This window comes from Mobula birostris, chromosome 16 (assembly GCF_030028105.1).
Source record: "Mobula birostris isolate sMobBir1 chromosome 16, sMobBir1.hap1, whole genome shotgun sequence".
NCBI classification, from domain to species: Eukaryota; Metazoa; Chordata; class Chondrichthyes; order Myliobatiformes; family Myliobatidae; genus Mobula; species Mobula birostris.
Window position 1 is genome coordinate 76439213 of NC_092385.1, and position 27538 is coordinate 76466750.

Consider the following 27538-nt stretch of genomic DNA (forward strand, 5'->3'; position numbering starts at 1 on the left):
TAGCAGATATCTGTACGCTGTTATTATTTAGAAGTCCATCAGATAGTTGTGCCTACTGTCCACAGAGGAACACACACAAAAAGCTGAAGGACCTCAGCAGGTCAGGCAATTTCTATGGAGGGGGATAAATGGTCAATGTTTTGGTCAGAGACCCTTCATCGGGACTGGAAAGGAAGGGGGAAGAACCCAGCATAAAAAGGTGGCAGAAATGGAAGGAGTACAAGCCGGAAGGTGATAGATGAAGGCTGGTGAGGGGTTGCGATAGGTGGGTAGGCAATGAGGGCGAAGTGAAAAGTCAGTAGGTGGAAAAGGTAGATGGCTGAAGAAGAAGCAGGAATCTGATCAGAGAGGAGAGAGGGCCATGAGAGAAAGGGATAGAGGAGGCTCACCAGAGGGAGATGATAGGCAGGAGAGAAGAATAGCCCATAGGGGCTTGGTTTGTTCTGATGTACTAGGGACTAAAAGAAGAGTTGGCAACTATTGTTGCAGAGGGAAAACTGGATGAGTTTCCCCTCTGCAAAAGTCTGAATGAAACCACAGATGAACAAGCTATATGGTCAATTCCAGTGCAGGGAATTAAGCTGGCGGGAAAAACAGAAGATGTTGGAGATACTCAGCAAGTCAGGCAGCACCTGTTGGTTAAGAGAGAGTGGGAGGCTTGCTATCCTGTAAGTAGAATATGATCAGTGAGCACGTGAAAGGAAAGATACAGTTAGCATTATGAGACACGAGTTGACACATTGGACTAAATCTGAAATAAAACGGAATTTTAGAAATTGCAGCTTGTTATCTCTCCATTATTGCAGAAAACCCAGGTTAGATATAGGCCGAAGATCTTTCGTCATCATAAAGCTACAGAAAGTGGTGGATACCAGTTCATCACACTGGTTCTATGACCTACAGACACATTTTCAAGGACACTTTACAGATCATGTTCTCAGCATTATTTTTATTTGCAGTTTGTCTTTTGCATATTGGTTGTCTGTAGAGATTTTCATAACATTTTGTTCTATTCCATTTTCCCAGTAAATGCTGACAAGAAAATGAATGTTATATGTTGACATATAGATACTTTGATAATAAATTAACTTTAAACTTTGAACTTTTTTTCCTATGGCACAGGAAACAGAAACTAGAGGACATATGTGTAAGGTGAATGAGAGGAGGTTTAAGGAGATTTGAGGGGAAAGTTTCTTTAGACAGAGAATAGTTGGTATCTGGAACATGCAGCCAAAGGAGATGGTGGAATCAGATGCCAATAGTATGCTTAAGAGTCACTTCATTGGACACTTGATTAGCAAGGCACAGAGAATATAGACCCAGTGTAGACAATTGGGACTAGTGTAGATGGACAAAAAAATCACAGTGGTAACAATGGGCATTTCTGTACTGTCTAATTCCGTGACTCTATGAATCCCACTGAAAACTCAGGATATGGGAAGAAAGGGTTAGATTGATCTTGGAATAGAGTAAAAGGCCAGCGCAACTTTGGAGGTCGAAGGGCCTGTGTAATACTGTTCTATGTTCTATTTAAGGCAAATTTCCTGAAGTACACTGCAGCACCAAAAATTAGTAAAAAAAAAATTGCTGTATTCCAGGTCAAGTCCGTGCTGCACGGATCAATGTATATTTAGAATCGTGTGAAGCAATTTCTAGGCCCTAGTCTCAGATAAAGAGTTGGAACACAAGGAGGGATTTTACTCAAAGGCTGCAAATCTAGAATAGTCTGGCCAACGTACTATGGATGCTCAGCTATCAATCATATTTATGGCCGAGATCAATAAGCCTATATGCAGAAAGGGATTCTAAGGATATGGCGATCACACAATGAAGCCTGCTGAAAGTAAAGGATAAACTATGATGCTGTTAAGTAGAGAAGCAATTTTGAAGGGCCAGAGTGCTGTCTCCCACTGCATATTTAGTAATTTGTATGTTCATATCACCAATGTTCTTGCCAATTCTTACCTTGCAATCCATGCCAGAGAAGCCAGATTATCTGCTCAGTTGCACAATACTAATTATTAGAACTTGATGCATGCACATTCTTTGTAGTATCAACTACAGGAATTTTATTTCCAAAACACTTCGGCGGCTGTGAAGTGCAATCGTCAAAGGCTTTCATTTTAAAATCTAGTTTTCATTCAGTAATGATGATACCTTGTCTTAAAAAGGACATGCTGAGATTGCAGAGGGTTCAGACAAGGTTCACAAAAATTATCTCAGGAATGAAAGGGTTTATGTATGTGGAACATTTGATGGTTCTAGGTCTATACACGCTGGAGTTCTGAAGAATGGTGGGGGTGGATTTCAGTGAAACCTACAGATTAGATAGAATGGGCATGGAAAGGATGTGGCTGTGTCTAAGGTCAGAAGGAATGGCCTCTGAATAGAAGGATGTTCCTTCAGAAAGGAGATGAAGAGGAATTTCTCTTGAAATTCTTTTGGATGGTGAATCTGCAGAATTAATTACCACAGGCGGCTGTGAAGGCCAAATCATTGGGTATATTTAAAGTAGAGGTCGTTAGGTTTTTCATTAGTAAGGGTGTTAAAAATTATGGAGAGAATGGGGTTGAGAGGGGAGAAAAAAATCAGTCATGATTTCCAGTCAAATGGCACTTACACACAACGCTTTTTCAGTCAACATCTTCTGGACAGATCATCAAATCACATATTTCACTTCTTTTATGTCATTTACTTTTGGTTTTTTTTTGACTTGAATGTGATTCTGGAACTGTTGGAGCCTGTGATTTTCAGTCTGGAGATCGTTTGGGCGTTTCAGCACTCTGGAGGGGATTCCTGGAGACAGAGGCAGCGTGCGGGAACCTTGTGGTGAGAAGGCTGCGAGCCAGTGTTTGGCTCCCCGTCGCCAAGTAAAGCTTCCTTTGTTCGCTGATTAAAGCAACGAGCACAGATTGAAATGTCAGCAGCCTGCCTTTTTATTGCTGGGGGATTGCTCTGCTGCTGGAGAAGGGAGACTAGCTTTTTGTTGCTGGTGAGGTCACTTTGCTATGGGGACGGGTGGCTCGCCTTTTTATCGCTGATGAGTTCATTCTGCTACGAAGAGGGAGAATGTTTCCCAGATTTTCTGTCTTTTAGATGTGGCTTGGACTGTGGACTTTTTTTCAGTCTTGTGGTTTTTTTTGTATTCTGTGTTTTTCAACTGACCTTTGGGGTCGATGTGCCTGTTCTGTTTTTGTTTGTTTTTTAGTGCAGGGAAGAGGAACTTGGGGGTCGATGATCATGCTGTTGTTCTTTTCTTTCTTGGTTTTGTGGTCATCTGGAGAAGAAAAATACTTTGATAGTAAATGAACCTTGAAGCATGATCACTTAGCAGAGCAGAGTTGATGGGCCAAATGGCCTAATTCTGCTCCTGTGTCTTGTGGATAAGCATCACCTGATGAGTGACTGCATAGCAACAGCCCCGAACTCCGGACATCTTTATCCAGTCAAACTGCAGAACCAGGTACTGCACTGCAAGTAACCCTAATGTTGATGTCCGCTATATGCTCATATTGCTGGGATTTTACAACTACCATATCTCATGTTCTCGGTAACTTTAGCTTTCATCAACCTGAAAGCATATGTAGTTCAGATGTGGTGCATGAAATCTCATCTGAATCAACTTAATTTGATTCAAGCATCACTGAAAGTTAAACCTACTCTGTTTAGTTCTGAAGTATTAAAATGAGCAAATAAATCTACTATCTGTGATGAAACAGTTACTGATAGTAGAGGTTAGGAGCTACTGGAGAAACAAAACGATGATAGGTTTGTGGTGTAGATTTTTTGTGATTTCAAAGAAACCAGACAGTGATTAAAACTAAAGGCTGATTCTGAAAAGAGGCTGCCTAACAGATCTTGAGTATTTCTGCATACTTTATAAAGCTTTACTTATTCTGTTAACTTATTTTGCACATTGGCTGCCCCCTGCACTATGGAAAAGGTTTCACTGCTAATGTAATGGTCTTTCTGTAGAAGCAGTGTTTGGGTTATGGGTGCTTTGGAACGGGTGCTTTGGAAGGTGTGCCATCCAGTCCGGGAAGCAGATTTTTTTTTGTCGTGTGCCTGACACCAATGTGAGCTGGGGTCTTTGTTCGGTGGGAGATGAAGAGAGAAGACACTGGAGAGAACCAGTCATAGGATTTGACCTGGTGGGGGATCGTGATTCGATGGAGCAAGGTGAAGAGGTCTACTGAGAATTGGTGAATATAACTTTTAGAAGAGCTGAGCTCCAACTTGTGCCCATTTGACTGTTTAATTATAATGGCCCCTTTTGGTGTTGTTTTTTTGTTTTCTTTTCTTTACTAACCCTTTAGTTAAGTTAACATTCATAAATATAATCCCTTTAATTTGTCTGTTATTTCTTGGCACAGAGTTCAACAGGGTAGCAAATTACACTGCATTCACACAAACCAGGTTTTGGGGTGCAGGGGCCTTCCCCGTCTCACGGATTTGGCTGGACCAGAGTGTGTATTCCAAAAAAGCTGGAGGGTTCACTTAGATCATAAGACATAGGAGCAGAATTAGGCCATTCAGCCCCTTGAGTCTGCTCTGCTATTCCAACATGGCTGATCCTGATCTCACTCAACCCCATACACCTGCCTTCTTGCAGTATCCTTTGCTACCCTCACCGATCAGGAAACAATCAACTTCTACCTTAAATATACCCAAGGACTTCACCTCCACTGTATTTCTATGGCTGAGTATTCCACAGATTCACTACTCTCTGGCTAAAAGAATTCCTCCTTACCTCTGTTCTAAAAGGTTGCCCCTCAATTCTGAGGGTGTGCCCTCCTGTTCTGAATACCCCCACCACAGGAAACATCCTCTCCACCTTCACCCCATCTATTCCTTTCAGCATTTGGTAGGTTTCAATGAGATCCGCACGCATTCTTCTAAATTCCAGTGAGTACAGGCCCAAAGCTGCCAAATGCTCCTCCTATGTTAACCCCTTCATTCCCGGAATCATTCTTGTGAAGCTCCTCTGGACTCTCTCCAATGACAACGCATCCTTTCTGAGACACAGGGCCCAAAACTATTGACAATACTCCCAAGTCCAACATGACTAGTATCTTATAAAGGCTATACTATTATTTCCTTGCGTTTATATTTTATTCCCATTGAAATACATGGCAACATGTAGTTGCCTTCTTTACCACTGACTCAATATGTAAATCAACCTTCTGGGAGTCTTGCACGAGGACTCCTAAGTCCCTCTGTACTCTGATGTTTGAACCTTCTCCCCATTTAGATAATAGTCTGCACTGTTGTTCGTGTGTTTCAACGGACACATGACAAATAAAACAAACCTTATCTTTACATTGATGGTACAACCTTCATTCATACAGGGAAAGCTTAATGTACTAGCTGTGTTCATTAAATTTCAAACTAAATTTATTATCGAAGTATATACATGTCACCATATACAACCCTGAGAGTCGTCTTCTTGTGGGCAAATGAATCAATGAGAGACCGCGCCCAACAGGACAGACAAACAACCAATGTGCAAAGATAACAAACTGCATAAATACAAATAGAAAAAACATAATGGGGGGGCGCTGGCGCCAGTGCACATGCGTATGGATTAGACATGTTTGGTCGGTGCTCCTCCGAGGCCTCGATAAAATTACTATTATACCGTGTTTTATTCAGTCATATGTATGTCTAAACTAAGTGTCTGGAAAAGTTTGACAGTGCTGAAGGCAAATAAAGCCAAGACTGCCGACTGCCAAACTACTGAAGTTAGTGTTAACAACGGGTCGGTAAAGAACTTCTCCGCGTCTGAGATACCACCTGATAAAACTTACGCTATGTGCAAGGAATTAAGTCAGGAGATTTCTCAGTCAGTTCTGCATGGCATTAACAACCGCTTTGATGTTTTTGAGACCAAGTTTGAGGCGCTTGTGGCCTCACAGGCTAACTTACAAGCCCATGTGGCTAATCAAGAACTAACCACCTTGAAGCACACGTGCAAGCACTTGAAGCTAAGTACTCAGAGCTAATGAGACAAAATAGGCAGCTTGAAGCTAAAGTGCATGACTTAGAGGCTCGTTCCCAGAGACATAATATTAAGATTGTAGGGATACAAAAGGGTGAGGAGGATGGTAAACCTACTGAATTTGTTTCCAGACTGATTTCCAGGTTGCTCGGGGAGGAGCATTTCTAGTATCCAGTTAAAGTCGATTGCGCGCATCGCTCTCTCTACCCGAAGCCAGCTGCCGGCGCTAAATCGCGCACCATCTTGGCACGTATCCATCACTTTCAAGTGAAGGAGGTGATCCTGCACCGCAGCAGACTACAACTCATGGAGTACAAGGGAAACAAGGTCTTGATCTTCCTGGAATATACTAAAGAGGTGATGACTCAACGTTGTGCCTTTCGTGATGCACTGCAAACTCTGCGTGATGGAGGAATCAAGCACACCCTGCAGTATCCGGCTACGCTCTATATTTATCATCAAGATGGAAGAGTGCTTAAAGTATATGATGACCCGATAGAAGCAGCACAATTTTTGGAAAGGAATAATGCACTCAAGAGGGAGTAGATATATTGACACTGTTTATTCAGCTTATATTTGTGCCGGTTTCCATGTTGGGATATGGGGAGGGACTTGCTTGTTATATGTAGTTTTGTAATGCTGTATGCTGCACTGGGATTTAATTGCAGAGAATGTTCTAAATATTTCTGTTTTTATAAGGGTTAAATTTGAGTTGGTGTCACGAATGTTCTGCTTCAGGTGCGGACATTGGATAACTCTCCCCAGCACTAATAGCATTTGTTTAACGGTATTATATAATTTGTTTTATAAATTTTCTCGGAAGAGGGGGTTTGTGATAATTGTGTAATGTTAGTTACCTGCCCAGCAGCTCCTTTTGGGATGGAAATGGGGAACTATGTGTCTGGTTTAGGGAGACACGAAGTGGGGTGGGTTAGGGTGTGTGTTGTTCCTGTTTATAGCTCAGACATGTATTTTTTTGTGTATGTTGTGTTCTTATGAGGCTGCCAGTTATTTTGCATTGTTTACTATGTTTGTGCTCAACTCTAATAATCTCTTTTTTATTCTCATATGCGGAGGCCTTGCGGTAGAACGTAGCTGGGGGGGTAAAGATATTACAATAGTCTTGTGGAATGTCAAGGGACCTGGTCATGTTGTTAAGAGGGATAAAGTTTTTGGACATCTCAAATCTCTATCTGCAGATGTGATTTTTCTACAGGAAACCCATATCAAAGTAACTGAGCAACACAGATTGAGGTCTAGCTGGATATCGCAGGTTTACCAGTCACCATTTACTCTTCATGCCCGTGGTGTGGCTATCCTCTTTAGGAAAAATATTCCATTCCAACTCACTTCCGTGACCACAGATCCTCTCGGCAGGTTTATTATGATCTCTGGCACCATTAATTCGATTCCGCTAACCCTCCTTAATATTTGTGGTCCAAACACAGATGAGCCAAATTTTTTTAGGAAAGTTTTTGCTTTACTTCCGGATGCCAGTAATTCAAATATAATAACCGGCGGTGACTTGAATTGCTACCTGGACCCATATTTAGATAGATTGTCCACCTGCCCACCCTCAAATATCGTGTCAGTGCAGCTCCTAAATAATTTGATTAGATCTAGGAATTTAGTAGATATTTGGCAAGTTCAACATGCCACCGACAAGGATTATACTTATTATTCTCATGTCCACAAATCTTATAGTAGAATAGACTATTTTTTGGTTGATTCTCATTTAATATCTCGTGTTACCAATACAAAATATCATAATAGATTAATTTCTGACATTAGCCCCTTGACAATGGCCCTAAATCTCTCCCTTTCCAAACAAATCTATTCCTGGCATTTTAACCCCTCCCTGCTCGCCAATGAGAAATTTATAGAATATATCACCACCAGATTAAAAGATTTTATAGAAATTAATGATAATGGCGAGGTGTCAGATTCCACACTCTGGGAGACATTAAAAGTTATCATTTGTGGGTATATAATTTCATATGAACCCGCTGCTAAGAGGGAGAGAGAAGGGCGATTATTAGAGATTGAGAATATTCTCCCAACCCTCGAAGCGACATACCAGGCTTCGAAATGCTCTGAAGATTGTAATAAAATAATGAAGCTTAAATATGAGTACAGTTGTATCTTGGGTAGTCAAATAAATAACCCCCTCTTAAAATTAAGACAAAAGCATTTCGAAATGGGGGACAAGCCTGAGGGGCTCCTGGCGCGGCAGCTCAGGGGCGCCCAGGCCCTAAGGTCAATTCATTGCATTAGATCGAGGGCGGGTACCCTGTTAACTAACCCCAAGGAGATAAATGACTGTTTTAAAGTATCTTACAGTGAACTCTACACCTCTAAATGCAGTGCTACTAAATCTGATTTGAATGACTTCCTTGATTCTTTTGTAATGCCAAAACTTAGTGACGCTGCTAGGGAGTACTTAGATTCTGACTTCACATTGGAAGAAATAACTTCTGCCATTAAGTCATTTCTGTCTGGCAAGGCTGCTGGGCCAGATGGATTTGGCTGTGAACTTTATAAGAAATTCTATGATATCCTTGCCCCACTTCTCCTCAGAATGATATCTTGCTCTGAGAGAGATAAAGCCTTGCCTAGAACATTGTACGAAGCTAACATTTCCCTCATTTTAAAGAAAGGTAAAGAGGAAACAGACCCGGCCAGCTATAGGCCTATTGCACTCCAGAATTTTGATAGAAAGGTAATTACTAAAATGCTGGCTAACCGACTAAATAAGCATTTGTTATCTATCATTCATCCTGATCAGACAGGATTTGTCCTGTGTAGGTTCTCTTTTTCCAATATCAGATGCCTCCTTAATACTATGTATGCTGATCATGGGAAAGCTAGTGGGGCAGCAGTTTTATCCCTTGATGCACAGAAGGCTTTTGACCAGATTGAGTGGCCTTACATGTTTGAGTCACTGTACAGGTTTGGGTTCGGGGGGGGTCATTTGTATCTTGGGTAAAACTGATATATGCCAGCCCAATGTGCTCTATCATAACTAATGGTGACAATTCAACTCTGTTTCCCCTACACCGTTCAGTCCAGCAGGGTTGTCCTCTCTTGCCGGCCCTTTTTGCTGTCACGGTAGAACCCCTTGCCTTAAAAATAAGAAGTCACCCAAATATTCTGGGTTTGAAAGTGGGAGGTATTGAAACACTTATTAGTTTATATGCTGATGATGTGGTACTCTACTTACAAAACTCAGAAAAGTCAGTCCCTCTTCTTCCAGATTTAATCACCTCTTTTGGCAGACTATCGGGATACTCAATCAATTGGACAAAAAGTGACTTTGTGCCCCTCTCCAACGACTACACGCCGGGTATTTTGGAAAGTGTCCCGTTCAAAGTAGTTAAAGATCACTTTACTTACCTCGGCTTGACAATTCCCAAAGATCCTAAATTAATATTCAAATTAAACTTCATGGAGTTTATTTCAAAACTTAAACAGAATATAGAAAGTTGGAAAACCCTACCTCTGTCCATGATTGGTCATATAAATTCTATTAAAATGGTTTCCCTTCCTAGGTTTCTCGATCTTTGTCAAAATCTTCCCATTTTTCTTACATCAGCTTTCTTTAAAAAGTTGGACTCCATAATATTGTCTTATATCTGGAATTAAAAGAATCACAGGATTTCAAAAATTCATTTACAAAAGCTCAAGTCTGAAGGAGGGCTGGGATTACCTGTATTTAGACACTGTTATTGGGCTGTCAATGCTAGGCCTTTAATGTTTTGGCAACAGGGGGCTCTGGATAACCCAGCCCCTGGGGCTCCCTCGTGGCTATGTATGGAGTCCAACTCTGTTGTCAATTCCTCCTTGCCAGCCATGCTGTTCTCCAAGCCTGGGACTTCAAAAAGTTTGAGTTTTGTTTTGACAACTTCCATCAGAATTCTAAATCAGATTAGGAGCATTCTGAATTTACCAGAGACCTCTTTACAAACACCAATCTGTTTCAATCACTCCTTTCTACCCTCATGGTCAGATAAAACCTACCATGCTTGGAGGGAGAAGGGTCTAGTTTCTACTGAAGACCTGTACATAGAGGGGCGGTTTGCAACATTTAGTCTACTGAAAGAGAAATTTGAGCTGCCTCATTCACACTTTTTTCGTTATTTGCAAATTAGACACTACATTCAATCTAAGATTTGTAATTTTGAAATCCTTCCAGGGAAACATATGTTTTTTGATATTTTAAAGAACCCTCCTGACTCCAGGCATCTCGTTTCTAAGTTTGTACGTTTGTTTGATAATTGCACTGTAGCATCTACTGTGAAGGTTAGAGACGGCTGGAGAGAGGAGTTGGGCATTGAATTATCTGAAGCTGCCTGGGATACGTGTTTGTCTATGATACAGGCTTGCTCTGTTAACAGCAGGCACCAACTGATCCAGTTTAAAGTTGTCCACCGTCTCCATTACTCTAAACTTTGATTGCACAGGATTTACCCTTCTGTCTCGCCAATGTGTGATAGATGCCAAGGGACGGAATCCACGTTGTCACACAACTTTTGGTTTTGCCCATTACTGGCTGGATTTTGGTCCAAAATATTCGACTGGTACTCAAAGGCCTATAAAAGATCCTTCCTCTTGGAAGCTGGCCTCGCTATATTTGGCTGCTTGCAATCTACCATTTGTTTCCCTGCAGCCATACAACAGTCTCTGATGCTGGGGATGATTGTCACCAAAAGACGTATCTTGAGGGAATGGAAGTCACCTTCTCCCCCTTCCTTTCGGAGATGGATGGCTGATATGATCTCAGTCATACAGAGGAGAAACTTAGGTTCTTGAGAACCAATTCAATTAAAAAATTTTTGGCTACCTGGGATCCATTTCTTGCCTACCTGGACGAGGCCGGGGGCGGATGAGCAATTTCCCCCCAGCTGATTTCTCATGGCCCTCATTTCAGATTTAATGTTTAGTATTTTTGAGCACTTTGTATGATAGGATTTCTTTTTTATACATGTCTGAGCTGGTATGTTTTTGTTGATCTCAATGTTTTGTTTTTTGAAAATTTTGAAAATAGAGTATTTAAAAAAAAAGGAAAAAAACATAATAATATTAAATAAACAAGCAATAAATATGAGATGAAGAATCATTGGAAGTGGGTCCACAGTCTGCGGGAACAGTTCAGAGAGGGGTTCAGTGAAGTTATCGAATCTTTTACTGGATAAGACCTTCTTTTCTGGATACATTACATTGGTGACCCAACTATAATGAGATTGAAAACCATGCCAATATTTAATATTTAGTATTCTATATTTTGGATGTGTTTCATTCAGTGAACTGATTTGCATGTGCTCTGTAACATCTGGAATGTATTCTTGTGTTCCCTGCAGATTAACTCCACTTCTACTCTGTCTTACAACTACTTGCTTCCCTGCCTCTGTATCCAGGTAATAATAAGTATTCAATAAATGCCTTTGGGATAAGAAGAGATTAGGGAATGCATGGTGTGGCTGGTGGGCTATGTTATTTAAGTATAGCAGTAATTCCTTTCGCTTAGTTTAGCAACCTATTTTTTTTGTGCAGCACACAAAGTGCTGGAGGAACTCAGCAAGCCAGGCAGCATCAATGGAGGGGTAAAAACGGTTGCCACTTTGGGCCGAGACCCTTCATCAGAACTGGAAAGGAAGGGCGGGGGGGGGGGGGAAGAAACCAGAATGAGGGGGAGGGGAGGGGAAGGAGTACAAGATGGCAAGTGGGATAGGTGAGACCAGGTGAGGAGGAAGGTGGGTATGTGGGGGAGGAGAGGATAAAGTAAGAAGCTGGGAGATGATGGGTGGAATCGGTGAAGAAGGAAGGACCTGATAGAAGAGGGCTTCTCCTTTTTGCTCTTCTCCATTACTTGCTGAAGTAATGCAACACTCTTCAACTAAAATGTTTTCAGCTATGTTCTCCTGTGAGTATGGGTCACTTCCGTACAGCACAATGGATTGAGAAGCCAGGTTAAGGAAGTCAATTAAAGGCTTTTCCCAGTCGTGCTCCTGAGGCAATGATTCAGGAGCTGAATGTCATCTTTCGAAATGTGAATAAGGTTAACTTTTTTCTTTCTTTAGGCATTTTACCTCACGCCCGACAGCCCTCGGACAACATACTGTCCATTCACTGATGCTCCTGAAACCGGTGAGTACTGTGGGGTGTCAGCACAGCGTAATTACAGCTCGGGGCATTGGAGTTCAGAGTTCAGTTACAGTGTCCTATGTAAGCAAGTTTTCATTCCTTTCCTTGACCACATGGGTGTCCCCCTGGGTGCTCCAGTTTCCTCCCAGCGTCCAAAGACATAGAAGTTAGTAGATTAATTGGTCATTGTAAGTTGTCCTGTGTTAAATCTGGGATTACTGGATGGCGCGACCCTGTGATAGATGATTTTTGAAATCTGTTCCACTTATTTTTCTGAAAAGTTGGTCCCGATCTCTGGAGGTCAAGCAACTTCTCGGACGTGATTCAACGCAAGAACAACATGGCAGTCCATTATAAAGGGAAATGCTTCATTGAACTCGATGCAGTCCTGTGTTGGAAGTCAAATGGATTCTGTGTCGAATTCAAGGAATCAGCTACAAGGTTTTTACGATCTGTAAGTTAAAGCTATGCACTGCCACTAACCACTGGGAGGAACATTGCCTAAATATCATAATAACCCCCAGTTACAAGAGCTTTAGTGATGATTTTACCAGGCGGTTAGTAAAGAGCCAAAAGCCTGTGATCCCACAGTAAGTTTGGCCAGTGGGCAATGTGTAGCCTTTGTCTGCTAACCTAAAGAGGAACTCATAAACAGTGCTCCCACCTCAGAAGCCGGGTATTTGATTGAAGAACTTGAGTAACTGACCTTATTGGTCAGTTGCCTAGTGGACATGAAGCTGAGGAGTAACAATTTGGATGCACGTCTCTCTGCTCCTGAGGTTTCCGTTGGAACATGAGTTTGTGTTCAATCCCAGCATCCTCTGTAAGGAATCTCTGTATGTCCTCCCCATGGAATGCATGGGTTTTCTCTGAGTCCTTCCGTAGTCCAGTGATATACCGGGTAGGTTAATCGGTCATTTAAAATTGTCCGGTGAATAGGTCAGGGTTAAACCAGGGTTGCTGGGTGGTGTAGTTCAAAGGACTGGAAGGTCCTGCTCAGCTGTATCTCTAAATGAATGAATAAATAAAGACTTAAACTAATACAGACCGTACACAGGGCAGGATCCAGGTATTTGACTTGTATCATTCCTCTTTAAACACAAACATAATTAACTAAATCAGACCATTGCTAGTTCTGGGCTCTTTAGGAACACAGGTAACTCTTCAATGTGAATTTTTTGAATAATCTGTTTTAAGCGATGTTTAATCTTGAGGCAGTTATGGATGGTTGGGACCTCAGAATAAACCATTCTGGGACTGCGTATTCCATCAATATTTTGATGCATTTAATAGTATCAGTTGTCATTTCACAAATGACATTTTCAGCACTCTCATAAACCACACTGAACTACAGTATACCAGAACAGCAGAAATCCTAATTCAACCCATTTTCTGATTCCCTGTTTTCTTAAAACATCCATTTTAGCACAGTACTTGATTTACTGATCTAGCTTGCAAGAAATATGCTAAACAAAGGCTTTGCAATAAACCAAAGAATCTAGCCACCTAAAGGCCAACTTGTTTGTATCTGTGAAGTTTGGCAAGACAGAATCTGTGTAAGGAATTGCCCAGTAGCATAATAATTCGCACAACACTATCACAGTGCCAATGATCTGGTTTCAATTCCACTGCTGCCTGGAAGGAGCTTCTATGTTTTCCTGTGTGCTTCAGTTTCCTCCTACATTTCAAAGATGTTTGCATTAGTAGTTTGATTAATCACATGGGTGTAATGGAATGTAAGAGCAAGGATGTAATGCTGAGACTTTATAAAGCTCTGATCAGACCATACGTCGAGAATTGTGAGCAGGTTTGGGCCCTTATCTAAGAAAAGATGTGCTGGCATTAGAGACACAAACACGAGGAATTCTGCAGATGCTGGAAATTCAAGCAACACACATCAAAGTTGCTGGTGAACGCAGCAGGCCAGGCAGCATCTATAGGAAGAGGTACAGTTGATGTTTCGGGCCGAGACCCTTCGTCAGGACTAACTGAAGGAAGAGTTAGTAAGAGATTTGAAAGTGGGAGGGGGAGGGGGAGATACAAAATGATAGGAGAAGACAGGAGGGGGAGGGATGGAGCCAAGAGCTGGACAGGTGATAGGCAAAAGGGATAGGAGAGGATTATGGGACAGGAGGCCCAGGGAGAAGGAAAAGGGGGAGGGGGGAAACCCAGAGGATGAGCAAGGGGTATAGTCAGAGGGACAGAGGGAGAAAAAGGAGAGAGAGAGAGAAAGAATGTGTGTATATAAATAAATAATGGATGGGGTACGAGGGGAAGGTGGGGCATTAGCGGAAGTTAGAGAAGTCAATGTTCATGCCATCAGGTTGTAGGCTACCCAGACGGAATATAAGGTGTTGTTCCTCCAACCTGAGTGTGGCTTCACTTTTACAGTAGAGGAGGCCGTGGAGAGACATATCAGAGTGGGAATGGGATGTGGAATTAAAATGTGTAGCCACTGGGAGATTCTGCTTTCTCTGGTGGACAGAGCGTAGGTGTTCAGCAAAACGATCTCCCAGTCTGCGTCGGGTCTCGCCAATATATAGAAGGCCACATCGGGAGCACTGGATGCAATATATCACCCCAGCCGACTCACAGGTGAAGTGTTGTCTCACCTGAAGAACTGACTGGGGCCCTGAATGGTGGTAAGGGAAGAAATGTAAGGGCATGTGTAGCACTTGTTCCGCTTACAAGGATAAGTGCCAGGAGGAAGATCAGTGGGGAGGGATGGGGGGGACAAATGGACAAGGGAGTCACGTAGGGAGCGATCCCTGCAGAAAGCAGAGGAGGGGGGAGGGAAAGATGTGCTTAGTGGTGGGATCCCGTTGGAGGTGGCGGAAGTTACGGAGAATAATATGTTGGACTCGGAGGCTGGTGGCGTGGTAGGTGAGGACCAGGGGAACCCTATTCCTAGTGGGGTGGCAGGAGGATGGAGTGAGAGCAGATGTGCGTGAAATGGGGGAGATACATTTGAGAGCAGAGTTGAAAGAAAGGATGGATGGATCTCCCCCTCCCCCTCCCCCTCCCACTTTCAAATCTCTTACTAGCTCTTCCTTCAGTTAGTCCTGACGAAGGGTCTCGGCCCGAAACGTCAACTGTACCTCTTCCTAGAGATGCTGCCTGGCCTGCTGTGTTCACCAGCAACTTTGATGTGTGTTGCTGGCATTAGAGAGTAGGTTAACGAGAGTGATTCCAGGAATGAAAGGGTAAGATATGAGGAGCGTTTGATGGCTCTGGGTCTGTAATCATTGGCATTTAGAAGAAGGAAAGGGGATTTCATTGAAATCTATTAAATATTGAAAGGCTTAGACAGAGCAGACATGGGGAGGATTTTTCCTATAGTGGAGAGTCTAGGACCAGAGGGCATAGCCTGTGAATAGAGGGACATCAATTTCGAACAGAGATCAGGAGGAATTTCTTTAGCCAAAGGGTGGTGAATCTGTGAAATTCTTTGCCACGGATGGCTGTGGAAGCGAAGTCATTGAGTATATTTAAAGCGGAGGTTGATAGGTTCTTGATTAATCAGGGTGTTAAAGTTTTTGGGGAGAAGGCAGGAGAATGGGATTGACAGGGATAATAAATCAGCCATGATGGAATACGCTGAATGGTCTAATTCTGCTCCTGTGTTTTGTGGTGGTATGGTCTACTGGGCAGCATGGATATGGGCTGCAGGGGTCCGTTACTGGCTGTATCTTCAAATGAATAGAAAAACAAAGCACTTTTTCAAGTCAGGGAAGCATTAACCAGAAGTTCTGGCATTGACGGAGCAAGTCTTAGAAATGGAGAACATTGCTTGGCCTTCAAATGGAGATGCTGTTTCAGAGGATAATCAGGAATTAACCAAACTAGTGGACTGGCAGTCACATATAACAGTTCAGGAACAGTTATCTACCCTCAACCATCAGGTCCCACACCACCAGGCTCAGGAACAGTTATTAACCCTCAACCTTCAGGTTTTTGAACAAAGGGGATAGCTTCACTCAACTTCACTTACCCATCATTGAAATGTTCTCAGAACCTATGGATTCACTTTTGAGGGCTCTTCATCTCATGCTCTCAATATTGATTGCTTATTTTGGATTTGTAGAGTTTGTTCTCTTTTTCACACTGGATGAATGCCCAAGTTGTTCCAGTCTTTCATTGATTCTATTATGGATTTTTTAAGTATGCCTGCAAGAAAATGAATCTCAGGGTTGTATATGATGTTCTTTGAGAATAAATTTACTTTGAACTGGAGGTGATAGGTTTAGGTTGAAAGGTGAGGGGGTTTTTCTTCACTCAGTGGATAGTGTGAGTGTGAAAAGAGTTGCTGGCAGAGTTCAAATGTAATATTGAACCAAAGTTTGGATAGGGACAATGATCAGCAAGGTATGGAAGGCTATGGCCAGGTGCAAGGATTTGGGACTAGGCAGAAGACCAGGCTGGCGGCATGGACGGGATGTGCTGAAGGCCCTCTTTCTGTGCTGCAGTGTTCAATGATTCTATGACTTCATGTACCAGGAAACAGTGAACAAATTAATCCATCCGTGCAGATTATTTCAAAGCATAAATACACCAGGCTAGTACATAGGAAACAGAATACAGAATGTCTATTATAGTTGCACTAAAAGTTCAAAGCAAGTGGATAATAATGTGCAAGACAATGGCAAGGTCGATTATGAGAGAAAATTCTAACGTTCTTTCAAGTGTCTTATTACAGAGGGATGGAAGCTGTCCTTGAGTCTGGTGCTGCAAGTTCTCAGACTTTTGTATTCTCTGCCTGGTGGAAGTTGGGAGAAGAGGGAAGTACATGGTGGGAGGGGTCTTTTATTGGTTGGTTTTCCGAGGCAGTGAAAAATGTAGACAAGTCCATGTTAAGGAGGCTGATTTTGTGATGTGCTCACCTGCATCCACAATTCTCTGCAGCTTCTTACAGTTTTGGGTAGAGCAGATGCCAAACCAAACTGTGATCAGTGAGGTCCAGTACAGAAAGTAATGAGCTGCATCCTCAGAGATCCTTTGGTAACCAATTTAGCCACATTTCCTGGGCTTAGTGACTGTTAAAACTGTAAAGAAGTGCTTATCAATATTCCTTCTTTCCAAAAGTGTCCAAGCATCCTTTGAATTGTTGGAATTTCTGAGCTTTGATGAATCCAGCCCACTGTCGATCAGGTTAATAGTTCTCGTCATGATAATATATATCTTCTTTATCTGCCTTCCTATCACAACTCCAATAAGCCCAGAGGAGGACAGGTTGGGATTGGATTGGGGTTGTGTTTGAAATATTTATCAATATAATTTTAAAACTGAAATTAAAAAAACAATCTCTAACCCAAACAAAATTAAATTGCTTTCTAATTAATTGCTGGTTAGCATTAACCACAGAAATGATGAAAAACATAGCAATACATTTTTCATGTAAACAAATAATATTGATTTATACACATTGATTTGTTTCAGAAATGTTACATTAATCCTGAAGGAGTAAATAGCAGAACTTTACAGTTCAGTTGATTGGACACCATCTATTGAAATAATCTGGATGCTCCTTCGCATTCACTTTAAGCCATGATTGATGATTTTCTTTCCTCTACTCTACAGAACTGTGTGTTTGAGAGCGTTGACAAACATTCTGGGATGTGTATCAAGGTAATTGATGATCTTGCTGATAAAAGAGCCAGAAAGCTTCATTTCACAGCTTCTCAGAAATATTAGATGTTCTTCTACAGTCAGTAACCATGTTAGAAGGAACTTCCTCCTTCTGAATTCTGGGTAAGACCGAAGCCATTGTCTTTACTCTTCAGACAAATTCTGTTGCCTGGCTATCAAAGGCCTTATTTTCCATGCCGACTCTCTGAAGCTTTACCAGAATATTTGTTCTTCAGTCAAGCTTTTGAACCACATACTGTGCCCTTGTATTGGCCATTTCTCAGTTCATTTACTGCTAAATTCCTCACGAGTACCTTCTTATTTCTACATTTAGATAGTCTAAAACTCTTCTGGACAATCTGTCAATTCCACTCTGCGTCATCTAAAGTTCTGCTACATGTATCATAATGTACACTAGGTCTTGATTGCCTATCAGTTTTATGCTTTACAAATGGGAGCATAATTTTAAAATTTGTATCTTTGCTTTCACGTTGCTCACGAATTCTTTTTTTTTGGCACCTGTCCATCTCCTATGGCCAAGATAGAGTTGATGTGGAAGAGGAAGTATGGTAGCCCATAGTGGTTAGCACGATGCTTCACCGTGGCAGTGACCCAGATTCATCTCCCGCTGCTGTCTGTAAGGGGTTTATACTACATAATACAGTGGGAGAGTCTAGGACCAGAGGGCACAGCCTCAGAATAGAAGGATGTCCCTATAGTACAGAGATGAGGAGGAATTTATTTAGTCAGAGGGTGATGAATCTGTGGAAGTTATTGCCAGATAACTGTGGAGACCAAGTCATTGAGTATAGTTAAGTAGAGGTTGATAGATTCTGGATTAGTCAGGGTGTCAAGGGTTACGGGGAGAAGGCAGAAGAATGGGGTTGAGAGGGATAATAAAAAAGTCATGATGAAATGGCTGAGCAGACTTAATGGGCCAGATGGCCAAATCCTGCTCCTGTGTCTTTTGGCCTTAGGGTCTGTAACCCAGTGCGATGTCCCACCCTCTTGCACACCACCGGTATTCACTCAGAGCTGATGGCCGTACCTTCAGCTGCCTAGGCCATTGCTCTGGAACCCCCACACCACAATTTATGTTCCTCCTCCTTCAACACACTCCCAGGACCTACTTCTTTATATCACTGATTGCCCAAATATGTCCCTAGTGGCCCTGGTTCAAACTTTCTTTCGACAAACTTCTTCCCAAAGTGCATAATCCTACATCAATCTTTGCTCCGTAGATATTGGGTATCAGCAAACCACATCATAATTGATTTAGTTTGTGCAACTTGACAGCACTGATGTAAAGCTTTTACGGAAGGAAACCTTGAAAAGCTAACCAGAAACACATACTTTAAGGGAAGTATATACACACACAAAATAATTGTATACATATTCCATATAACCATATAACAATTACAGCATGGAAATAGGCCATCTCGACCCTTCTAGTCCATGCCAAACTCTTACTCACACCTAGTCCCACCGACCTGCACTCAGCCCATAACCCCCATTCCTTTCCTGTCCATATAGCTACCCAATTTATCTTTAAATGACAACATCGAACCTGCCTCAACCACTTCTGCTGGAAGCTCGTTCCACACAGCTACCACTCTCTGCGTAAAGAAGATCCCCCTCATGTTACCCCTAAGTTTTTGACCTTTAACTCTCAACTCATGTCCTCTTGTTTGAATCTTCCCTACTCTCAATGGAAAAAGCCTATCCATATCAACTCTATCTATCCCCCTCATAATTTTAAATACCTCTATCAAGCCCCCCCCCAACCTTCTATGCTCCAAAGAATGAAGACCCAACTTGTTCAACCTTTCTCTGTAACTTAGGTGATGAAACCCAGGTAACATTCTAGTAAATTTTCTCTGTACTCTCTGTATTTTGTTGACGTCTTTCCTTTAATTCGATGACCAGAACTGTACACAATACTCCAAATTTGGCCTTACCAATGCCTTGTACAATTTCAACATTATATCCCAACTCCTATACTCAATGCTCTGATTTATAAAGGCCAGCATACCAAAAGCTTTCTTCACCACCCTATCCACATGAGATTCCACCTTCAGGGAACTATGCACCATTATTCCCAGATCCCTCTGTTCTACTGCATTCTTCAATGCCTTACCATTTACCATGTATGTCCTATTTTGATTAGTCCTACCAAAATGTAGCACCTCACATTTTTCAGCATTAAACTCCATCTGCCATCTTTCAGCCCACTCTTGTAACTGGCCTAAATCTCTCTGCAAGCTTTGAAAACCTACTGCATTATCCACAACTCCACCTATCTTAGTATCATCTGCATACTTACTAATCCAATTTACCACCCCATCATCCAGATCATTAATATATATGACAAACAATATTGGACCCAGTACAGATCCCTGAGGCACACCACTAGTTACCATCCTCCAATCTGACAAACAGTTATCCACCACTACTCTCTGGCGTCTCCCATCCAGCCACTGCTGAATCTGTTTTACTGCTTCAATATTAATACCTAACGATTCAACCTTCCTAACTAACCTTCCATGTGGAACCTTGTCAAAGGCCTTACTGAAGTCCACGTAGACAACATCCACTGCTTTACCCTCGTCAACTTTCCTAGTAACCTCTTCAAAAAATTCAATAACATTTGTCAAACATGACTTTCCACGCACAAATCCATGTTGACTGTTCCTAATCAGACCCTGTCTATCCAGATAATTATATATACCATCTCTAAGAATACTTTCCATCAAGTTACCCACCACTGACATCAAACTCACAGGCCAATAATTGCTAGGTTTACTCTTAGAACCCTTTTTAAACAGTGGAACAACATGAGCAATACGCCAATCCTCCGGCACCATCCCCATTCCTAATGACATTTGAAATATTTCTGTCAGAGCCCCTGCTATTTCCACATTAACTTCCCTCAAGTTCCTAGGGATTATCCTGTCAGGACCCGGAGACTTATCCACTTTTATATTCCTTAAAAGCGCCAGTACTTCCTTTTCGTTAATCATTATAGTTTCCATAATTACCCTACTTGTTTCCCTTACCTTACACAATTCAATATCCTTCTCCTTAGTGAATACCGAAGAAAAGAAATTGTTCAAAATCTCCCCTATCTCTTTTGGCTCCGCACATAGCCGTCCACTCTGATTCTCTAAGGGACCAATTTTATCCCTCACTATCCTTTTGCTATTAATATAATTGTAGAAACCCTTTGGATTTATTTTCACCTTGCTTGCCAAAGCAACCTCATATCTTCTTTTAGCTTTTCTAATTTCTTTCTTAAGATTCTTTTTACATTCTTTATATTCCTCGAGCACCTCATTTACTCCAAGCTGCCTATATTTATTGTAGATCTCTCTCTTTTTCCAAACCAAGTTTCCAATATCCCTTGAAAACCATGGCTCTCTTTTAACCTTTCCTTTCAACCTAACAGGAACATAAAGATTCTGTACCCTCAAAATTTCACTTTTAAATGACCTCCATTTCTCTATTACATCCTTCCCATAAAACAAATTGTCCCAATCCACTCTTCCTAAATTCTTTCGCATCTCCTCAAAGTTAGCCTTTCTCCAATCAAAAATCTCAACCCTGGGTCCAGTCCTATCCTTCTCCATAATTATATTGAATCTAATGGCATTGTGATCACTGGACCTGAAATGCTCCCCAACACATACCTCCGTCACCTGACCTATCTCATTCCCTAACAGGAGATTCAAAACTGCCCCTTCTCTAGTTGGTACCTCTATGTATTGCTGCAAAAAACTATCTTGCACACATTTTACAAACTCCAAACCATCCAGCCCTTTTACAGAATGGGTTTCCCAGTCTATGTGTGGAAAATTAAAATCTCCCACAATCACAACCTTGTGCTTACTACAAATATCTGCTATCTCCTTACAAGTTTGCTCCTCCAATTCTCGCTCCCCATTAGGTGGTCTATAATACACCCCTATAAGCGTTACTACACTTTTCCCATTCCTCAATTCCACCCAAGTAGCCTCCCTAGACAAATCCTCTGATCTATCCTGCCAAAGAACCACTATAATATTTTCTCTGACAAATAATGCAACACCTCCCCCTTTAATATGACATACCAAATCATCACTGGGGCAGCCAATTGGTTTTAGAGGTCACATAATTAGTTTTAGAAGTCATATAAATAGCTAAATGGAGATCACTGTGTGCAGTCAAGGTGTTTCAATTAATTGTAGTGAAAATAGACCTGTATCTGGAAGGTCCAACTAATGGTGAGTCAGTATCCTGGCAAAAACCACACCATGAAGACAAAAGAACACTCCAAGCAACTCCATGAAAAGGTTATTGAAAAGCCCAAGTCTGGGGGTGGATAAGAGAAAAATTCCAAGCTACTGAATATCCCTAGGAGTATAGCTAAGTCAATCATCAGGAAATGGAAGGAATATGGACAGCTATAAATCTGCCTAAAGCAGGCCCTCCTTAAAAACTGAGTGACCGCGCAAGAAGAGGACTAGTGATGTAGGCCATCAAGAGACCTGTGACAACTCTGGAGGAGTTAAAAGCTTCAGTGGCTGAGATGGGAGAGACAGCACATACAACAACTGTTGCCCGGGTGCTTCACCAGTCACAGCTTTATGGGAGAGTGGCAAAGGGAAAGCCACTGGTGGGGAAAAAATCTTAAGGCATGTGGGAGACTCTGAAGTCAGCTGGAAGAAAGTTCAATGGTCAAAAACCAAAATTGAGCTTTTTTGCCATCAGACTAAACGTTATGTTTGGTGTAAGCCAAACACCGCACACATGATCAAAAACACACCATCTTTACCGTGAAGCATAGTGGTGGCTGCATCATGCCATGAGGTTGATTCACTGCAGCAGGCCCTGGAAGGCTTGTGAAGGTAGAAGGTAAAACGGATACAGTAAAATACAGGGAAATCCTGGAGGAAAACCTGGTGCAGTCTGCAAGAGAACTGCAACTTGGGAGAAGGTTTGCTTTTCAATGGCCCCAAGCATAAAGCCAAAGCTACATAGGAATGACTTAAAAACAAACAAGTTAATGGCCTGAAGTGGCCAATTCAGAGTCTGGACCGCAAACCAATTGAGAATTATTGGCTGGACTTGAAAAAGGTTGTTCACTCACGATCCCAATGCAATCTGACAGAGCTTGAGCTGTTTTGTAAAGAAGAATGGGGAAAAATTGCAGTGTATAGATGTGCAAAGCTGGTCAAGACCTATCCACACAGACTCAAGGCTGTATTTACTGCCAAAGGTGCATCTACTAAATACTGACTTGAAGGGGGGTGAATACTTAAGCAATATGTTATTTTGTGTTTTATATTTATAATTAAATTAGATCACTTTGTAGAGATCAGTTTTCACTTTGACATGAAAGAGTCTTTTTCTGTAGCCAAATTAAATCCACTGTACCCCTCAACCACATGCTTGCATACAGATACATAAACGTATCGATGAATACATAGAAAAATGTGTGCCACCAGTGCCTCAGTGTCAATCCTTCTCACATTCCAGCTGTTGTCCTCACCTTCAGTCTCCCACCACCCCCCCCACCAGCTCTTTTCTTTTTTGTTTGCTTCCATCCATCATTGATCTGCTTCTGTCTGCCAACTCTGTGCTTTGCCCTCCCCTACTTGATTCAGTCTGCACGCCCATCTTCCAAACAAGCCCACTGATCACCTCTGGACTTTGTCTCACCCTCTCCTTCCCCGCTGTGTACTGTCTGTCTTGTCACTCCAGTCTCAGTCCTGATCTGATGCAAGGCTTTGAACCTGTGCTGCAACCACTGAGTTCATCCAGCAGATGGCGCACTGCTCCAAGTTCTACATCTGCTGTCTCCTGTGCCTCTACAATGGTGAAGGATGGAGAAGTCAAGGACCAGATGTCAGAGGTGTAAAATAAAGAGAAAAGGAGTTGAGAATGAAACGAGGAAATGCTATTTTTATGAAGCATATGATTAGAATTTAGAATGTACTGCCTGTGGATTTGGTGGAGGGAGGTTCCATTGTGGTCCATATGGAGGAAATGGGTTAATATCTAGTGGAGAGAAAACGGCCCGTGGGGTGAAACCAGAGAATTGCTCTTGTAGAGAGCAAGCATCAGCATAATGGGCTGAATGGGCTCCTTTGCTGTAATCCCTCTCTGATTTCATGTGTAACCACTGGGCCTGTGTACCAGAAAATTACTAAAACAGCACCCAAGACCGTGTTAAACCCAAATTAGACATCAGCATGTCAACGGAAGCCAGTTTATATTAAGTAAAAAGTCTCATTGGTAGACCCTAATCCAGTGACAGATTCCCCCTCGATGCATTCCCCTAGAAAAAGCCTGAATGTCAATAAACACAGGACACAAATGCTGGAGGAACTCAGCAGGCCAGGCAGCATCTTTGGAAAAGAGTATAATCTTTTCCTCAGATGCTGCCTGGCCTGCTGAACTGCTCCAGCATTTTGTGTGTGTTGCTTGGATTTCCAGCATCTACAGATTTTCTCGTGTTTGTGAATAAACTCTGGAATCCAGACTTGTAGCATGAAATTGAGCCTACAATGATTTTGAGCTTAGCCAGATCCTTGCTGACCTTATAAAGCAGCTTGCATTTTCAAGTCATCCAGGAAAATTACTCACAAGCAAAGTAATTGTAGCAAGGACCCACAGGCAGGACATCAATAACTTTGTTATCTTTGTTCCTTTGCAGTTTACGTATAAAAACAGCAGCCACATTGAGTGCCGAAACAGGCCAGGTATGTGAAGCTTTAGTTTAAGATCACTGATTGATGTTTTTAAAATGAAAACATGTGAGGGAGAGGATTGGTGATTCAATACTTGGGCTGAATGAAAGTAAACTTGTTTATCAGGAAAATCTTCCACGGCTCAGATTATCAAATATGCAAATGAACTTTAACTCACTTACCATAAACTGACCTGGATATCGGGTAGGAACATCTCATACGGAAATTGCAGGGCCCTGATTGCTGAGTTGATAATCCCTTTACAGTCCTACACCCTTCAAATCTTTTGCAGCTACTTTGTGATCCCTGGAAGGGCTTGCACTTTAAGCATCCACACAGAAGTATGAAGTACAGTCGACCTTCACTAATCCGACTACCTGTAATCTAGTTCCTTCGATAATCCGGCACTGATTATGCTTAATGTGATCCTTCTGTAATTCAGCATTTTCACTGATCAGGTCCCAATGGTGCCAGATTAGTGAAGGTCGATTTGTACTACAAAATAAACCTCAAATGCCTTTGAAAAATATATCTGAGATTTGAAGCCAACACTCATAAATGCACAAAACAAAGAAAAATATAACTCTACTTTCTGGGGAATACTATAGCATCCAGACAAGTTATTTTCCGAATGTTGTTCGTCCATGGTTGACATCGATGAAGACCTTGACACCATAGATGGTGTCGAGACTAGCGCGTGACTTGGATTTAAGTGAGGGAGAGTTGCGCAGCGTCAGCCTCACTCTCTTTTCCCAATTTCCATCTGGATCCAGTGGCAAGACAGAGTCTAGACGGCTGGAGATGGGACTAGGCGCAGTGGATGACCAGGACGTCTTCTGTGTCTTGTCCTGCTCTACACGTTCCACAACGCTTGCAGGGACCTCCTTCTTGCCGTTGGACCTTCCATTGGTCTCGTCCGCTCAATCCGCCGGAGTCTGTCTTTACATGCTGGGATAGACAATTCCCTACCTCACTGAGGGTTTGAGACCCGTCGGCTACCCTCACCTGGATTAGCCGGTTTGTCGAAGCCGTTGCCCGGGGTGTGGCCGCTGTCACATGCAAACAGCTACGGGGAGCCACAGGTGAGAGCTGAGTGCCAGGTGGGGACCAAAGGTGGACTAACCGCCCTGAAAAGGACGCGACATGTTCCCCCACCAGAGGTGCTACCCCTCCCTGACACCCCATATACCGTAAATACAACACACACAAAAAATGCTGGAAGAACTCATCAAGTCAGGCAGTATCTAGGAATGGAAATAAACTTTCGGCATTTCAGTCTGAGACTGGGAAGGTGAGGGTGAAGGTGGGAGGATGGGGGAAGAGGGGTGAAGTAACAAGCTGGAAGGTGATAGGTGGAAGAGGCTGAGGAAGGTGGTAACTAATGGAGGAGGACAGTGAACCATGGAAGTAAGGGAAAGACGAGAACTAGAGAGAGCTGATGGGCAAGTGAGGAGACAAATTGTACTCCTCTCCCTCCCCCCACTTTCTTATTCTGGTTCTGCCCTCTTTCTTTCCAGTACTTTGTGCGTGTTACTCAAGATTTCCAGTATCTGCCATATGCAGATCCTAGGGGGCATTTACATCTTCTCTCTGAAATTCCCAAGTGTTTGGTCTAGGCCTGGTATGAAAAGCAAGCAGCCCGTTCTCTGCACATTGCACAGGTCAAGTTTCAGGGTTTGAATTCATTGCCAATCAATTTCTTGACTGTTTATCTGACACCATGTTCTGTGTAATAATCTGATTGTACCAGGTTCAAGGGTTGAATGTAAGCAGTTAAACAATCTAGTAAATGAGCTGATATCATCATTTGTCCTCCATGGAAAACTGTCCTAATCCCATCTGTTTATTGTAAATTGTCCTGTCATTAAGCTAGCGTTAAATTGGTGGGTTGCTGGGCAGCATGGCACATTGGGCTGGAGGGGCCTGTTCCACACTCTATCTCTGATCAGATTAGCTCCATTTGTCACATGAACGTCAAAGCACACAGTGAAACACATCATTTGTGTCAAATCAAATTTACTCCTGCTCTCTATCAACCGATATGCAATCTAGCCCCAGTATTATCCCCAAGTTGGTGTGCTTTAATTCTGCGTAGTAACTTTTTAGGTGGGACTTTCTTAATCAAAGAGCTAATACAATCGCATCATGTATTTTTATTGGAAGTGTCAAGGACCACACCCACCCCGTCCCTTGAAATCCCCCTCTCAAAGCTACCCCCCACCCGTCTCCTAAGATGTACTTCAAGCACTGGTGACTGCTTCTTTGAGTCCTAATGGCTTTTATTGGGAGAATATGTGTATGGGTTGAGATGGTCAGCTCAGGCACTCTCTGAGGCACAGTATGAAGGCAGTGCTTTCTGGATCAGCTTCCCATATCAGAATAAAGAAAACTTGCCTTTAATAACAGACACGCAAAATGCTGAAGAAACTCAGCAGATCGGGCAGCATCTATAGAGAGGAATAAAGTGTTGACGGGGGAAGAGGCCAGAATGAGAAGGTGGGGGAAGTAAAGGAGACAAGCTAGAAGGTGATAGGTGAAAGCAGCTTGGTGGGGGGGGTAAGTGAGTGGGGAGGGAGGAAAGCAGCTGAGGGAGGGGTAAGTGAGGAGGGAGGAAAGCAGCTGAGGGAGGGGTAAGTGAGGAGGGAGGAAAGCAGCTGAGGGAGGGGTAAGTGAGTGGGGAGGGAGGAAAGCAGCTGAGGGAGGGGTAAGTGATAGTGGAGGGAGGAAAGCAGCTGAGGGAGGGGTAAGTGAGTGGGGAGGGAGGAAAGCAGCTGAGGGAGTGGGGTAAGTGAGTGAGGAGGGAGGAAAGCAGCTGAGGGAGTGGGGTAAGTGAGTGAGGAGGGAGGAAAGCAGCTGAGGGAGGGGTAAGTGAGTGGAGAGGGAGGAAAGCAGCTGAGGGAGGGCTAAGTGAGGAGGGAGGAAAGCAGCTGAGGGAGGGGTAAGTGAGTGGGGAGGGAGGAAAGCAGCTGAGGGAGTGGGGTAAGTGAGTGAGAAGGGAGGAAAGCAGCTGAGGGAGGGGTAAGTGAGTGGGGAGGGAGGAAAGCAG

At 42.6% G+C, this 27538-nt stretch overlaps 1 protein-coding gene across 1 annotated transcript in view; it reads left to right on the forward strand.

The window, feature by feature from the left end:
• The window catches only part of LOC140210818 (interleukin-17 receptor E-like), a 100156-nt gene that overhangs the window by 51071 nt on the left and 21547 nt on the right, over nt 1–27538 (forward strand). The window contains exons 5-10 of the mRNA XM_072280084.1: nt 3389–3463; nt 11356–11412; nt 12076–12142; nt 12421–12593; nt 17717–17764; nt 24459–24504. Of these exons, the coding sequence (XP_072136185.1) occupies nt 3389–3463; nt 11356–11412; nt 12076–12142; nt 12421–12593; nt 17717–17764; nt 24459–24504 (466 nt within the window). The remainder of the gene's footprint in view (nt 1–3388; nt 3464–11355; nt 11413–12075; nt 12143–12420; nt 12594–17716; nt 17765–24458; nt 24505–27538) is intronic.